Below are 16,422 nucleotides of genomic sequence, written 5' to 3' on the forward strand. Positions count from 1 at the left end.
CAAGAGGACGGAGTTCTGTGGCCATCTGGGACAGCCTAACAAAAGCCTGGCGGAGAGGAGGAAAAACAGACTTCAAGAGGCAAGGAAGAACTTTTGGCTGGAACGCCAGGTATGGACTTGGGCAAAGCAGATCAGAGGAAGAGGCAGTTAGTTCTCAAGGTCCTTGAAGGCTACGTTGGAAATGGAGTCTTCCACAGACATTTACATGTCTGAGCTATTTCTGTAAAGAAATACCTTTTATCCTATACGTTAAAAACAACAACAAAACACTTCCTTAAATGTTATGCACAACAGGGCCACCAGCACAACACCTCTGTTAGGAAACCTAACGTGATCACGAGTAAGTCATGAAGCATTCTGGCTTTATTTTGGGCCAATCGAGGGGCCCAGCTGCCTAAGCTGAATGAAATGTCTGGTACCAGGTTGTTATGAGTTGAATTGTGTCCCCCCAAAAAGATACATTGGAGTCCTAACCCCCAGTATCTTAAAATGTGACCTTATTTGGAGATAGGGTCTTTACAGAGGTAATCAATCAAGTTAAGATGAGGTCATTAGGGTGGGCCCTAATCCAATTTGACTGGTATCCTTACGAAAGAGGGAAAATCTGGACACAGCCAGACACTCAGACACACACACACATACACACACACACACAGGGAGAACACTATGTGGAGGCTGGGGGTAGGAGAGAGAGCTGTAACAGATTCTTCCCTCACCCCTTCAGAGGGAGCATGGCCCTGCCAACACCTTGGCCTCAGACTTCTATCTTCCAGACCTGTGAGGAAATAAATCTGTTGTTTAGGGACTCAGTTTAGGAAGCTTTGTTACAGCAGCCCCTAGCAAACTAATACACAGGTACACTGATAGTTTACTTGGGCCAGGTTGTTTTGATAACAATTAGTAAAACAAATTTAGCCAAAAAATATTTTTAAAAATTAACATTTTACTCCCAGGATGCTATTTCTACTTTACTATGGCGCTCTGTCTCACCACTTCAGAATTATGGCCAAGTCTTAGGGATTGGAAACACAAAAGATGACCAAGGTGGTACTGACTACATAGATACGTGAAGGATACTTCCCCAAATAGAACCAAACAAAATAACTATCCAGTCCAGATGGAGCCTTTAATCTAAAACCTTTGCTCAAAACTAGGAATCAGACCTGCATTCACTTGGTTTTATTCTGTGCCTACCCTATTTTGATGGTGCTAATAAGTATTATTATTATCTGGTTTGAGTCTCATTTTCTTTCAATTCTTTCTGTGCACCTTGTGGTAAAAGACTTAACAAACAAAAGGATTTTATAGATCAGGGGTCTGCAAACTACAGGGGTCTGCCACTTGTTTTCAAAAATAAAGTTTATTGGAAGACGGGCACATCTATTCATTTATGCATTATCTATGACTGTTTTCAAGCTGCTGAGGCAGTGCTGAGCAATTGTGACAGAGACCATATAAACTCCAACAGCCTAAAATATTTACTACCTGGCCCTTCACAGAAAAAACCTTGCCGACCCCAGCTATGGACAGTCTCTGAAACGTATGAGCAATTCCTACGTAAGCTAATGACTGTTTCCCTTGTCAACAATCCCAACTCCACAAGTACTAGCTTCTAATCCTACTTCACACATTTGACCAGCGAACAATGGAAAGAGGAAGGACCTCTTAGAAACTGAAATAGCATCTTTTTTGCTTGAATGTCTCTTTCTTTATGCTCTCTAGTTTTTCCACATCTCTTTTAAAGAACTAAAACCAAATTTGGCAATGAATTGATGCCAAGAACATGGAAGATATACTTCCTTTTCTTTTCTACTCTGCTTTAGTAGCCTAATAAGCCCCTTAATACAGTCAATTAATGGGCAGAGTAACTCTAAGGTGACAACCAACACAACGACAAAACTTGATCAGCTAACTGAGAATCTTGTTTCTATCCTGGAACCAAATCATATGCACCTGGAAGTCAAATAGTCTAACGTCAGGTCAACTGGAGCGCGACAGCTGCAGGTGAGACATATTTTTACTATGGACTTCTTAAATCTCTACACCTCTTCTGGCAGTGATTAACTTCTGCCTTATATAGTAATTTACATACCTGTTCCATAGCCCCTATTAGACTCTAAGGTTGAGAAGAGGATCATTGATTTGTTATTCCCTTTAGGGCTTAACACAGTGGCTGGTCCATAATGGGCTCTAAAATATTGACTGAATGAATGATAATCCAAGCTGGATTTGTTTGATAAGGTCCAAACTGCACTGGTAGTCAGGATGTATGGGTTCTAGTCCAGGCTTTGTTCCAAATAAGCCATGCGATATTGAAACATCCTCTAAAAGGAGTACTTGGAAAAGCTGATCTCTTAAAGTCCTTTCAGCACTAATATTCTATGCTTCTTTTCTGATACATATGATATAATAGACATCATTTCATATCACTTCCTCCCAAACACTACTATCAAGTCAGAGGATTCATTCAGGGTAAACTTTCATGTTGTAGACACCAGAAAGAGTCAGTGAGGGACTCTGACAAATACCCATCCACTTTTCTTTAGACTAGGCAACAACTAAGAATCTTAAAATATATAAAAACAGAAATGCTCCAAGTGAACTATTAGTGCCCGAAATATCTTAATCATAAAAAAGGGCAATAAACTGGTCATTCAGATTTTTCAGCAACACACAGCAGCAGGTCCTACATGGGTCTTCAGCACAGAGGGTGTACAGTCTTCACTGTGGTTTCTTCTATACAGGAACTTAACCTAGAAACCACAGAGCACATTTTGCATGCTGTAATAAGTCAGGCAGGAAGGGGTCAAAAATATGTAAATTCATCTACCCACAGCCAATTATATGAAAAAGACAAAACAAATTTAGGGCAAAAGAGCATTCATTAATAATTAAAATGTACATGTTTTCTAGATCACCGATATTTTAAACTAGACTGATTTCCTAAGTCAGTAATCTTGATTTCATAAATGCTTTAAGAAGGAATAAAATAGGTGAGAAAATTAACCTTAAGAGAGGAAAAATTAAAAACAAAAGAGATGATAGTTGGCAGATACCTTTTTATTTTGTCTGAAAATAACACTCAACATACCATCCCTAAGGGCCTACTTGTTGAGAGAATTAAAAAAAAAACTCATACGAAAACAATTCTGAAAACATTGGTGCAAGGGTGTGCGATAGGGTGGTGGTGCTCTAAGAGTCAGAAGACCCAGGCTTTTCAAGCTGTGAGATCTGGGACAGATCATTTTAATTTCCTTATGGGTAAATTAAAGGGGTGAGACTAAATAATCTCGAAGGTCCCTTCCAACAGTTCCTTTAAATAAGTGTTTCCTAAACTGCTCCATAAAATGCAGTTAGTATCGTCTAGACTAAGTGGTTCCATGATCAAATAATTCTAGGAAACAATAAAATACACACAGTTGGACAAATATCTTCACTGCCAGACTTCTCAGAAACTTCTTTATGTTAATTTATACTGTTAACTCTCTAAGACAATACTAAATAGTATGTAGTGTTTCGAGAGTTTCTTTGAACGCTGAATATTTTAATTCCTGGAATACTTTCAACATTGAGTAGAATTGGAGTATCTTAGTGAACACAATTTGGGAAAGGCAGCTTTAAACAATAAACTTCATGAATTTAAAATCAGATGCTGAAAGAAGCAAAATACTCACATAGTAGTTTAGGGCACCCATTTCAGAAACTGCAACATCTCTATAGTGTTGACACGTCACAAAGCACTTTATCTTATATTAACTTGTTGACCCATTCACTCTAGGAAGTCAAGGACGGATATAAGAATCATTTCCATTTTACCAATGAGAACTGAGTTTCCCTTCTAGATTTTTCTCATCACAAAACATTTTCTGCTAATGAACAGAATGCTCACAATCTTCCACCACTGTTATCACTTCAGGCTTTCCTTGAGCCATCCTCCAAGACACTCTTGGGTAAACTGACTTGTTAGGTACGTAAACTGACTTGTTAGGTAACACCAGAAGGAAGGAGGGAAGCAGACAGAGAACCTGTGCCAGGTAACGTGTCAAGTGCTGTCACATATATGACTTCAACCAATCATTCTCAACAACATTAAGTCACTGTTACATCTAGTTTTGCCACTGAGACAATTAAGACCCAGAAAGTTTAAGAAATGTGTTCACAGTAACAGAACCAATAAATGATGAAGTTGGGATCCACACCCATGTCCACCTTTTTTCTTTAAAAGCAACTTATGAGATCATTCCTGCTGGTGTAATGGAGAGAGATGCCCTAGAGGCTGGGTAAGAATCCTGGCTCTACACCCATTCGCTCTGGGATCTGGGGTGAACAACTTCAACTGTCCTCATCTGTGAAACAGGGATGAGGAAACGTCTCCCAGAGGTGTTCTAAAAGAGACAGAAAGGTGCAAAAGTACCCAGCCCCCTGCCTGCTTCACAGACAGCGCTCAGTACATATTAGCCCCTTCCCTTCAGAGGGCTTACAGGTTTTGCGAGGAGGAGTAATTAGAAACAATAGTTCAGAAGCTAAGATGCTAAATATAACCAGGGTCAGAGAAAGAATGGTGAGCGAAGGCTCCTGGAGGAGGGGTCTTAACAAAGTAAGGTGGTGATGATGAGAAAAGTATCACGGATAAGTCTATCCAATTTTCTATTCTAAAATGAAGGAGGGGCCTAAGCTGGGCACCAGTACTTCCTAAAAAGCCTAAGGAAAAAAAAATACGTGTTCACAGTAATAGAAATAATAAATGATGAGTTGGGATCCACATCCATGTCCATCTTTTTTTCTATAAAAGCAACCTAAGATGTTTTGAAAGTTTTTAAAACTTAAGTTGGGCTTGTGGTTCAGTTAAAAAAATTAATATTTCATTTTGGTTTGTGGTTCATGGTTGGTTGAAGTGTATTTGAAATATGATTTGATTTACACAAATTCTGTAACAGTAGTTATAGGGAGGTATTAATTATACAAGAGCCACATCCTAATAATTATAACCACCTGAGCATGCCAGACACAGACACATGAGTATTATCTCATTTAATCCTCCCAAGAACTCCGGGAGGCAGATCCTGGAACTACTCCAACTTAAAGATCTTGACTATGGAATTTCCTCCATGATCTCCCTCCTTCCCTCACTCCCAGGGACTTTTCTTTTTATCTTATCAGAAGCCCCACGCCCTTCCCTGTTCTGAATGTTCATTATCTCTCTTGATTTTACCTGTCTCCTTAACCTTCATAACAGCGCTCTCAATTTTCACACCTATTTAACTTACCAATGCCAAACCCTACATAAACTCATTACCCAGATTCTTTCCTTCCATTTATTGCTGAAAAAGGGTCAAAATATCTTGCCAACTGGGGCCACTGAACTCCCAGGGGGCCCTCACTACAGCTTAGTCATCCTTTTATTCTCATCTCTATTTGAATGCTCACCAAACTCTCAAGAGCAATTATTCCAAATCCTTTGTCACACTCTTTTAGCCTAGAATCTGGACATCTCTAGGCTAACCAGCCTCCTGCTTCCTGTACCATTGATGGGAAACTCTCAGATCCCTTTCCTGCAAGACTAACCCTGTCTCAGTCTTTCTTAAAAGAAAGACCCATTTCCAATTATTCCCTCTGTTTTCTATTACCTTGCTTTATCTACAACTAGAGTCAAGATACTAAGATAATCTTGCCTCAAGGGTGTCTGCAGGGACTCTTTCCTTCTAACTTCTGATTTTACTAAAGACAGACACTCTTTGCTCACTCACTCCTTAAACCCTTTGAGATGTGCTTTCTATCACCCTCACCCTCAACCCTCTTCCCAGCCCCACCACAAACATACTACTTTTTCTTTCTTTCTTTCTTTTTTTTTTTGGTAAGGAAGATTAGCCCTGAGCTAACACCTGTGAAATCTTCCTCTATTTTGTATGTGGGACACCATAACAGCATGGCTTGACGAGCAGTTGTGTAGGTCCATACCCAGGATCTGAACCCGTGAAACCCTGGCTGCCGAAGTAGAGTGCACGAACTTAACCATTACACCACGGGGAAGCCCCCACATACTACTCTTTTGAAACTTCTGTTTGAAAGGCTTTCAAAGACCTCCCAATGGATATTTTCCAATAGCCTTTTACTTGGCCCTTGTCTTCCTTGACCTCGAGGCAACATTTAACAGAGCTGACCATCTCTCCTTGAAACTCAGCTTTTCGTGGGCTTCTGCGACACTCTCTGGATTCCCCAACATTTTGCCATTTCTTTTGCCACCTCTGCCAAGGGCTCCTCCCCCTCCTTCCCACTACAGAATCGATGCTCTTCTAGGTCTGTTCAGATTCTTCTGTACACATTCTCTTCTCTAATCTATTCCCAATCTTCTACCTATTAAGTCTGAGGAGGTTCTGAGCTTCTTGCTCAAAGCTCCAGTTCTGTTTTTCTAACTGCTTGCTAGACATTTCTGCCTGGGATGAGGGGGTGGGAAGGGTGGTAATGTGTGTTTCATGTGGCCAAATTAAAATGGCCAAACCAAGCTCATCATCTTTCCCCAGAAAGTGACTATTTTATTGTGGTAGGATGAATACTCTAACCTCTTCGCCACCCCGCCCATCCATCTTCCATACTCCTGCTGAAGTGAGAGATTTTTTTTAACATAACCCATGCACTTGTTATATTATACATGTTATAGATGACTATACAGTTATAGATGGCATATACTATCAAGAAAAAGATTTGCTGTAAAAGTGCTCCACTCCAAAGAATGCGAGGATTCAGGCCAAACATGAAAATCCATGCACCCATGTGATGCAGCCTCTAAGCTGACTTTAAGGCAATCCCAGGGGCCGGCTCAGTGGCCGAGTGGTTAAGTTCGTGCACTTTGCTGCGGCAACCCAGGGTTTGGATCATGGGTGCGGACATGGCACCTCTCGTCAGGCCACATTGAGGCGACGTCCCACATCCCACAACTAGAAGGACCTGCAACTAAGATATACAACTGTGTACAGGGGGGATTGGGGAGACAAAGCAGAAAAAAAAAAACTGGCAACAGTTGTTAGCCCAGGTGCCAATCCTTAAAAAAAAAAAAAAAAAAAAAAGAAGACAATCCCAGGACAGCACTAAAAAAATGTTTACAACCATCTCCTAGATCCAAAGTGAGTTCTTCAAGTGGTTCTCACTGTGGGCGCTACTGGTCTTTGAGGCTGCACAGTTCTTCCTTGTAAGACTGACTTGGACACAGAAAGGCCTTTTGCATCTCTGGTCTCTGAGCATTGAGTATCAGGAGAATTTAGCAAAGACACCCCTCATTTATTTTAACACCTAAAAGACTGTAGCAAATCCCTGTAAGAGAACGCCCGGGTTCTTCCTTATCTCTGAGCCCAGAGCAAGCAAGGTTGCAGTGACTTTTCATTTTCTCAATCATTTAAGACTAGAAACCTAGGCCCCTCTTTTTACTGACCCTCCCCATCCATCCAGACCAACCAAATCTTATCAATTCTCTGTGTACAACACCTTGAATCCATCCATCCATTCACACTGCCACTACTCTACTCTACAGCATTATTTCAACTGTGGCAACACCTTCTAAACTCAGGCTCTCCTCTCACCCATTTTAGCAAGCTTGACCCTAATAAAGCTTCCCCACAATATCTATCCCGCAGTTCAGCTAACCTGAATCACTCACTATTCCCCTAATAAAGCCCATTCTTTCTATCTTCAAATCTTTGCTGTAATGTTCCTTCTGCCTGGAATGTCACTTTCCATGATGCCACCATAGATCCCACCCCCTGAATTAGACATTTTGGCATCATCTTTAAGTACTTCTGCTCCCTCTCTTTCCACACGCAGTCATAAAATCTTTTCGAGGACATAGATCCCTTTGGCAAACTGATGAAAGCTATGAATCTCTCCCCAGGAAAGTGGTAATATATGCAACATTTTACTTAGGATTTTAGGGGCTTTATGTACTCAAATGTCTAGAAAATTTGGTCATTCCTCCTGTCCACAATTTAACAGTCTTCTTTGGGGTCTTTACCATCTCGCAGCTGTTTTAACAGCTAGCTAACTGGTTTATCTGACTACTATCTTCTCTAATGAGCAACACTGTATCCCGTGCATGCCACCAGTTTACTTCCTACAGAAGGTCTGTTCCAGAAACCACTTAATTTATGCTACACACTCAATAATTATTTAACTCAACATTTCTGAGTCTCTGTTAAACTTTCAGTTGAACAAAAGAACATATCTACCTCCTTGGAGTTGGTCTGATGCATCTGACCTACAAAATTGAGACTACAGAGAGAGAAAGTAGAGACAAAGTTGTTTCTAGAATGTATGACTAGGTAGGGTTGGGTTGATACAAATGGTCTTCCAAAAGGGTGATTTTTAGGTAGTTCCCTGAGGTGGAGAGACAGAAATCCGGTCTTAGAACAGAGCTGAAAGGAAATTCCAGGTGATGAGAATGATAGGAAGAAAAAAATGGGTTGCAAGAATCTGAAATAAAACAAAGCAACGAAGGCTACACATTTGCACCCAACCTACACAGCACCAAAACAAGGAGACTGTAACAGATTTTGTAAGGTGACACATCAACTAATAAAATAAGAACTAGCAAGGCAACACTGCTTTCCTTCTTTCTCTCTCACTCAGCAGCCCCCACCGCTTCCTTCCTCCCTTGGGCGCTCTCTCCTCCTTTCACTCTGAAGTCTTGCAGCCGACAATGCACACCTAAAACTCCCCAGATATACTGAAAATCCCCCTGGGTTACACAGTAACAACAGCCTGTAAAGTGCTGACATGATCTGTACAGTGTATTTCTTACAAAACTTTCACTGTTCCATTACAAATTAAAGACGCCCATAAAGGGGCCACACCTCCCATTCCACTGTGCGTTCAATAAGCTAAAACTAAAAGGCAGGTGTGTGATGAAGACAATCATGAGTATTCATATTAGAATAAACCCAAGGGATTCTGACGTAAGTAGGAGAGCAGTCTTGGGTTTTCACATTTAATACAGAAATTAAATGTAGGGGAATTTATCTGTCCATGAAACAGCTGTATTTAAATGCAGCTATAAGTCAAATGAAAACAGAGAAAACAGTGGTAATTCCTCAATATTTAGAACAGCAACTTTCCTGAAAAGTAATCTAGAATATGAAATTCCATATATATAGCTACATTTTCCCTTCAGTGACTCATACAGATAAACTGGTGTCCTAAAAATGTTTTCATAAAAGTGCAAGAAGGCCTGTGTAAAGCACATATAAAAGAGGAAAATACTAAGTTCATAATATACAAACTATCTGCCAAAAAAATAGGTGATTTCCAAAAAGGTGGTATAGGAGTTTACAATAAGAACAGAAATTCATAAAGAACAGGAAAGGAGCACATCTCAAAGCTCAAGTGAACCAAGCAGCACCTACACACTTCTTGCTGAAATTCTCAATGACGTGAATTCCTTGGGTTTTCACCACAATTTTAAGACATTAAAAATCACTGAATTTTCTAAATTGTTTTCACTTTATCTTTTTCTTGATAACCAAAGGACTGTATGTTGTGGGGAGCAATGGGGACTGAAAGGTTGGAAAAAACTGTAAAGAATCAGGAAAAATAACTCACTCATGATTCTACCTACCAACAGAAGAAAAGACTTATCAATATTTTGGCATATTTCCTTCCAGTCTATTTTTTTAAATGCATTTTTGAGACTGTGTTGCATGCACAATTAACAAATATAATCCTCCCTAGTTTATGTTACAATGTTCTGAAATTCCATATGTTTAAATGAATAAAGCAGAGCCAAAACAGATTTCTATTTATTAGGGTACTACTCTGAAGAACACTAAGTTTGTTGTCGCTGCCGCCACTTAGTGATAAATAACAATAACTTTATCGATTCATTATTTTAACACAGAATTTAGTTTGCTCCCTTCAATTTTTTCACTCTGTCCTAACTCCAGGAAAAGCTCGCTTCCTTCCTCAGGGTATGTCTATCCTATTTTAAAATTTACCAAGCTTTTAGAATGTGTTAAGCAAAGCGTTCTCTACAGACGTGAGTTTAAAAACAAACACCCACCAAACACCTACAGATGTCCAAGGACGAAAAACAAATGTTTATTTTTCTGAGTAACGCAAAGACAGCATCTTTGAAAACCAAATATACAAACAAGACAAAAGGAAAGAATTCAGGAACTCATTACGCATATAATAATCAAATCTGTCCATTTTCAAGCAAATTAAAAGGAAGCATTGTTCATCACTAAGAGGATCAATGCTCTTTTTCTTCCTTTTCCAATCACGTATTTGAAGGATATAAAGAATACAAAATTGAAAGGATTTCTTTCCTGAAAGAGAAGGAAAATTCTGCTAACAAGAGTATATAATACAGGAAAAATTCTTTTAAAGTATGGTGTGATGCACTTTATACTTTTTCTTTTTCTTTTTTGTAATGTGATTCAGAATCGCATTTTAAGCTCCAAGTCCTTACCCTGGGGAGGCTGCCCCTACTTTCTAAACACAGTCCATTCTTAGAGGCTGTGTCAAGGTCTCCCAGGATCACACACAGCCTCCCAGGACCACCCCCTGTTGCTTGCTCTGTGGGGACATTAATAATAATAACACCTTAGAAGGATTAACAACAACAACCCTGTGGAGCGGGCATTATTGTCTTTACTTGACAGAAACTGAGGCTTAGCAAGGTGAAGCGAAAAAGCATGCAACTGGTAGAGCAAGAACTTAAGCCAGGGTCTTCCGATTAAGTAGAGTCATGGTTGAAGAACTTAAAACGTGAAATTTATTATTATTATCAGGGCTCAAGGAACAAGCTGAGAGGCAAAATTTTAAGTGGAAAAAGTAGGAATAATATGGTTTATAATTATGATTTTTTTAATAACTAGTTTTAAAAAATGAATTGGATTCCCCAAAGATAGAGTTGCAGGATTTAGCAAATACAAATACACAGTACCACACACTATTTGGGACATGCCTATACTAAAACATTATTTGTAGTTTATCTGAAATTCAAATTTAACTTGGCTTCCTGTATTTTTTTTTTTTGAGGAAGATTAGCCCTGAGCTAACATCTGCTGCCAATCCTCCTCTTTTTGCTGAGGAAGACTGGCCCTGAGCTAACATCCATGCCCATCTTCCTCTACTTTATATGTGGGACGCCTGCCACAGCATGGCTTGCCAAGTGGCGCCATGTCCGTACCTGGGATCTGAAGAGGCGAACCCCGGGCCGCCGAAGCACAACATGGGCACTTAACCGCCCTGCCGCCAGGCCAGCCCCAGGCTTCCTGTATGTTATCTGACAACCCTAGGGTAAAAGCCTTCATGAAAGAAAAAACGCTAATAAATTACAGAGCTCCAATTCCCAAAGCTGAAATCTGGGACACTGTATGTGCCACATGTCTTTGGGAGACAAGGAAGTGTGGTGGGGCTACAGCTGTTCCTGACTGGGCTTCCTTCTCTTTTTCCTGGTAGCAGACACAGCCCTTGACGCAAGACACCTAGCTTTCACTAACTAGGCCATTTAAATTCACTGCCTCAGAATTCCTGACCCTTCTCTCCTTAATACAGATATTGTGAAGATTAAATATAACTGAAGTCGGGAGGGGATATCGTAGATTTCTTTAAATATTTATTTATTGGCAGAGTGCTTTGGAAATGTATTCTCAGAAACTTGGACAAGACAGACTCTTCCGCATCACCAAGAAAGGACTTGAAAAGTACTACCAATATACGGTGGAGCCCAGGTGACAGCAGTCCCTCTAAAAGGAAGGAAAGAACAAAAACGAGAAATGTGTTCAAAGCCTGAAGTGAACTAGGGAAAACGCAGCGAGATGCCAAAAGGGGTGCCTTGCAGAAAAACTCGGTGATCACTGATGGGGAAGTCTGTACTCTTTAAATGGCTATGGATACACATTTAAAACAAAGTTACCTTGACTCATAAATATTATAAATCACAAAGACATCAAGATAGCCTAATATAAAAACAGGCAAGATCTTACTTATGCATACCAATTGAATTTTCTGCTACTTCTCCTTAAACCTCCAATCTCGGTTGCAGGAGTAGGTTTACCTCCTTTTAAAAAACAACCAATTGGGACTGGTGCAGACAATGTTCGTTTAAGTATTTCTATGTACAACTTTAATCTTCAAACTTTAACAAAACCCAATCTACTCCACATAAATTGCTGTGAACAGAAACTGCTTGAAGAGGATTAATCAACAGCTTTGTATGTCATCCTCTAACATGGCCAAACACTGAATCACAGCTGAACCCTTCACGTGCAGCTACGCCCAGTTAATCTTCAAGGAAGCAGCTAACCATGTAAATCTACTTAAACTGAGGAGATAAGCACTTCACTCATCAAAAGTTGGCAACATTTAACAAATACAGCTACTAGTTGGCAAGATCCTTTGTAAAGAAAAAGAAATATACATGTATACACACACGAAAATTCTTGCATTCACTCCCCTACCCCCAAAACTCCACTGCACACCACTAAGATATATTACTTAGCAACAGAGGACCTGCTACATGCCACAATTTGTAAAAACCAAAGTCTATCACATAATTGAGTCAACCACCGCAAGAAAGCAGTTCCAAAATGGAAGTAAGGAAACACGAAGAGAGAAGTAGCTAATAAAAGAATTCAAAGGTAAATGGAAATATTCATTTTCTATAAATAAAGGCTTTTCAGCATAAAGCACTTTTTCTTTTGAAACACACTAAAATATTTTTGTAACTACGAAAGTCCTGATAAATGGTTTTCGTTTTGGTTGTGGGAGTGTGTTGATATAACCAGACTGGACTTGATTACGGAATATCATATAACTGAAAGTCACAGTCAACAACAATAGGACCAACATGCTTCTCCACTGAGACTTGAACCAACGATCTTTGTCTAGATACCACCTACTGGGTTATCACTCCGCTCAAAAGCATCTGACTCTGACCTGAGCCGAGCGGGTGTATTTCTAAAGCGCTCATATGCCTGTGATGCAGGAAAATCCTGTTTATCCTAGATGATGCCAGAGATCAATGCTCCCTGAGGCCCTCGACACACTACGTGGGGTCGGAGAGGGACAAGCACCACCCACCTGTGCTTTAACTGAAACTGGCCGACTCCTATACACGTAAAATATAGGAAAAGTTAAATATAGGAAAACTTTAAAAAGTTTTAAGAAGAAACTGGATAGTCATTCAGTGAAGCAATACTTTGACATCAATGCTGCTTCCAAATATCAGGAACCCACCAGCCACATCATCCATTTATTAACCTCATCCTTCACTTCCAACCTCACCACCTCTGTCCTCTCCCCCGCCCTGCCCCCAAAACATGGGAGGAATTTCCAAACTGGACTTCTGAGGCTAGAAGGGCGATGGGCAGGGATACAGGTGAGCTCTGGATGAGTTCCTATTGAGATGTACATGTAAGCAGGCAGGTGCAGTGTGGTGGTTTCTAAGAGGTTGAGTGCCAGGGTCAAAATCCTGGCTCTGCATTTTGGGCTGTATAGACTGGGCAAGTTACTTAATCTACGCCTCAGTTTTCTTAACCGTAAAATGGAGATACTATTACCTGCCTCACAGGACTGTCAAGATGACGAAGAGTTAATGCACCTAAAGGACAGAACAGCAACCAGCAGGCAGTAAGGTGCTCAATGACGGGTAGTTACTATTATAGATGTATAATACAAGTGTGATTCTGACTCATTATATTTTTTCCAAAGGTGATTTTTAAGTATTCCTCACATTCAATTTTCACCTCAGGCAAATTATCTGAAATCAGCTCTAACAGCTGATTACAAATTTCTAGATTGGAATCGAACTGCATTGTAACACCTAAAATTTACCAATTCTTTCATCAAAATGAACAAACTAATATGAACTGAAAGATGCGCGCTTAACACCACAAAATCTTATAAAAAGCATTAATTAGACTTCCCGTTTAGACTAAGGCAGGATGAGATCACAAAGTCACTCATGGTAACCAGGTCCCCGAGCTGGAAGTGTGCTTTCCCAGTGAATGGCTAAATACTAACAAAAGAAACCTTTGACTCAAATACCACTGGTACCCGGGGTCTTGTGTCTGTATAATGCCTACACATTCATTTCTTTCTTTGCCTATAGAAAAAAGAAAGTCTGTTTGTTTTTCTGATTCAGTCAGCCCTTTTAGTCTCTGAATCTAAGGAGAGCCCAGTGAAAAGAAGAGCATCTTATCAGCGTGCTCCAGACCAGCAGGCTGTCCCCCTCCACACACAAAACCTCTAGCCCCTCACAGCAAAGGGCCTCGCCCTCAGAGCTTTTCCCCCATTTCAGAGCTAACACCCCGCCTGGTTTTGACAACAAATAAATGAATACACAAGGCCCTTACATAATTAGCCATCTTTTCAGGTAGAGTGAGGTGGGTGGGGGAGGAGGGCTCCGGAGCAGAATATTTATTATAAATTGGCTTCATTGATGAAGTTGATGTAAGTGTGCTGGATCCGAGGGCATTTATTTTAAAGTGAGGCTGCATGAAGTGAGTTTAGAGATGCCTGCTTCTGAATCTTGACAATTTTAGCATATACTTCAGCCAAGTCACAAATGCAGAATTTTTTTTTTTTTTTAATTAAAGGAAGGGGCTTTTCTGAAGCCAGGTAAAAGCTCCATTGACTTGGAAAGCAAGGGCACACAGAGCAGAGTGTGTTTGCTGCCTTTTCAAGAGAAAGCTAACAAATAAAAGAACCAAAGACCAGGAAAACAATACTTTTTGCCACTGTCACTGTTAGACAAAATTAGCCCTACTTTCAGATATACTCATGCTAGGACATACCCCCCAAAAATGACTTAACATAATCAATAATCCTGTGAACGTCTACAGAAAAGCCAGCAGGCATCACTGTCATCTGTCATGATCTTAACAGAGGCACGGTCTGCATGGAAGGATACAGTTCACTTGTATCATTATTGGGATAATATCTTAATTGATTTGTCTCAGTGGCTAAGGATGTAGACAAGAGATTTATTATGGAAGAAAAATATCTGCAATCGCGTTTCTGTTTTCTCAACAAGCATCTTGCCACTGACCTCTAAATCAGTTTAACCTTTTCTAAACAGACCTGCACATTTTTTACATAATTTAAAGCTAGGTTTTGTTATTGCTTCTGCTGAAAGGCTCTGTGAGATTTATCACAACATGGCTTCAGTAACCTTTTAAAAACAAAGATGAAAAACAAAACAAAAGGCCGCAACTATAAGCTCCCAGCTCCACTCCTTCTCCCGGCAGGGGATTTTGATCTAACCACTAAAGTGCTTTTGGAGTTCAATCTGTTAAAAAATGTATGAAACGGTATTAAAATAGGAAAAGGCATGTGTATGACTCAGGCTTATCCAAGTATCTCGGCAACTAGGATGTCACAGGATTTCCCTGTGCTGCTTAAAACTGAAAACCTTGAGAAAGTGACAGTAGAAGTTCCTGTTTCTTTTTCTTTTTTTTTTTTTTTTAACATATATATGGGAGGGGGGGCGCGCGCGAACACACACACACACACACACACACACACACACACGCAAATTGGTCTTCCGGGTTTCCTACGAATCAGGCAGGTTCTTTGAGGTTTCGAGCGAAGATCGTTGCAAACCAACGTTACGACTTATGACCGTACTCTTCTACACACAAAGGTTTCAGAAAAACCCCAAACTTGTTGCAGAGCCAGGCGAAGCCCCCGGCCCGGCGCGCTCCTGCGCTCGCCGCCTCTCCGCCCCTTCCCCTTCCTCCACGTCCCACCCGGCCCGGCCGGCGGGCGCGAGGGCATCGCCCCTGCTAAGGTCACCGGCCCGAGCCGTCCCAGCGGGCCGCCTCCTTCGGAAACAAGGTCACCGCCCAGCCCGGTCCCTCCGCGGCGGAGAGCGGGGTCCGGCCGAGCGCTGCCGCCCTTTGTGGAGCGGGGCCGCCGGCCTCCGCGCGGCATCCTGGCCGCCGCCTCACCTGCTTGCGATAGGGCGTCCTGCAGTTGCTGCTGCCCCCGGGGTTGCCGCTGCTGCTGGGGAAGATCATCGCGGCGGGCGCGGGCGGCGGGCGCGGGCGCGGACGCGGGGCAGCCTAGCCGCGAGGGGGAGGGCGCAGGGAGGGGGCCGGCCGGGGCCGCGGCCGCTCCGGGAACTCCCTCTCGCCGCGCGGCGGCGGCCGGCGAGGGCTGCAGCTCGGGGCTTACTGCTCCTCCGCCCTCAACCTCCGGACTCGCCTAAAAGTGCGGCGCGGCGGCGGCGGGCGAGACTCGGGCAGCTCCGGCGACCGCCGCCCTGCGTGCCATGGACGGGAGTTCGCGCGCGGAGCTGGCGGCGCCGCGGACTCTGCCGGCGGCAGCGGAGGAGCAGAGCCGCCGCGTCCCCACCTCCCGCGGCCTCAACCACCGCCCCGAGAGCGCGCCGGCCGGGGGCGGGGAGGCGGCCGCGCACCGCCCCGCGCC

At 42.0% G+C, this 16,422-nt stretch overlaps 1 protein-coding gene across 7 annotated transcripts in view; it reads right to left on the reverse strand.

Annotated features, from left to right (window-relative positions):
• RBMS1 (RNA binding motif single stranded interacting protein 1) overlaps nt 1–16,422 on the reverse strand; it is a 206,894-nt gene that overhangs the window by 113,162 nt on the left and 77,310 nt on the right. For 2 of the 7 annotated variants that reach the window (XM_046658244.1, XM_046658242.1), the window contains exon 1: nt 15,942–16,416. The exons of the other annotated variants lie outside the window; for them this stretch is intronic. In XM_046658244.1, coding sequence (XP_046514200.1) covers nt 15,942–16,010 — 69 coding nt within the window. In that variant the 5' untranslated portion in view covers nt 16,011–16,416. Of the gene's footprint in view, nt 1–15,941; nt 16,417–16,422 lie in introns of those variants that run through there. 7 annotated transcript variants of the gene reach the window in all.

Source organism: Equus quagga, chromosome 4 (genome assembly GCF_021613505.1).
Source record: "Equus quagga isolate Etosha38 chromosome 4, UCLA_HA_Equagga_1.0, whole genome shotgun sequence".
In the NCBI taxonomy this organism is placed as follows: domain Eukaryota; kingdom Metazoa; phylum Chordata; class Mammalia; order Perissodactyla; family Equidae; genus Equus; species Equus quagga.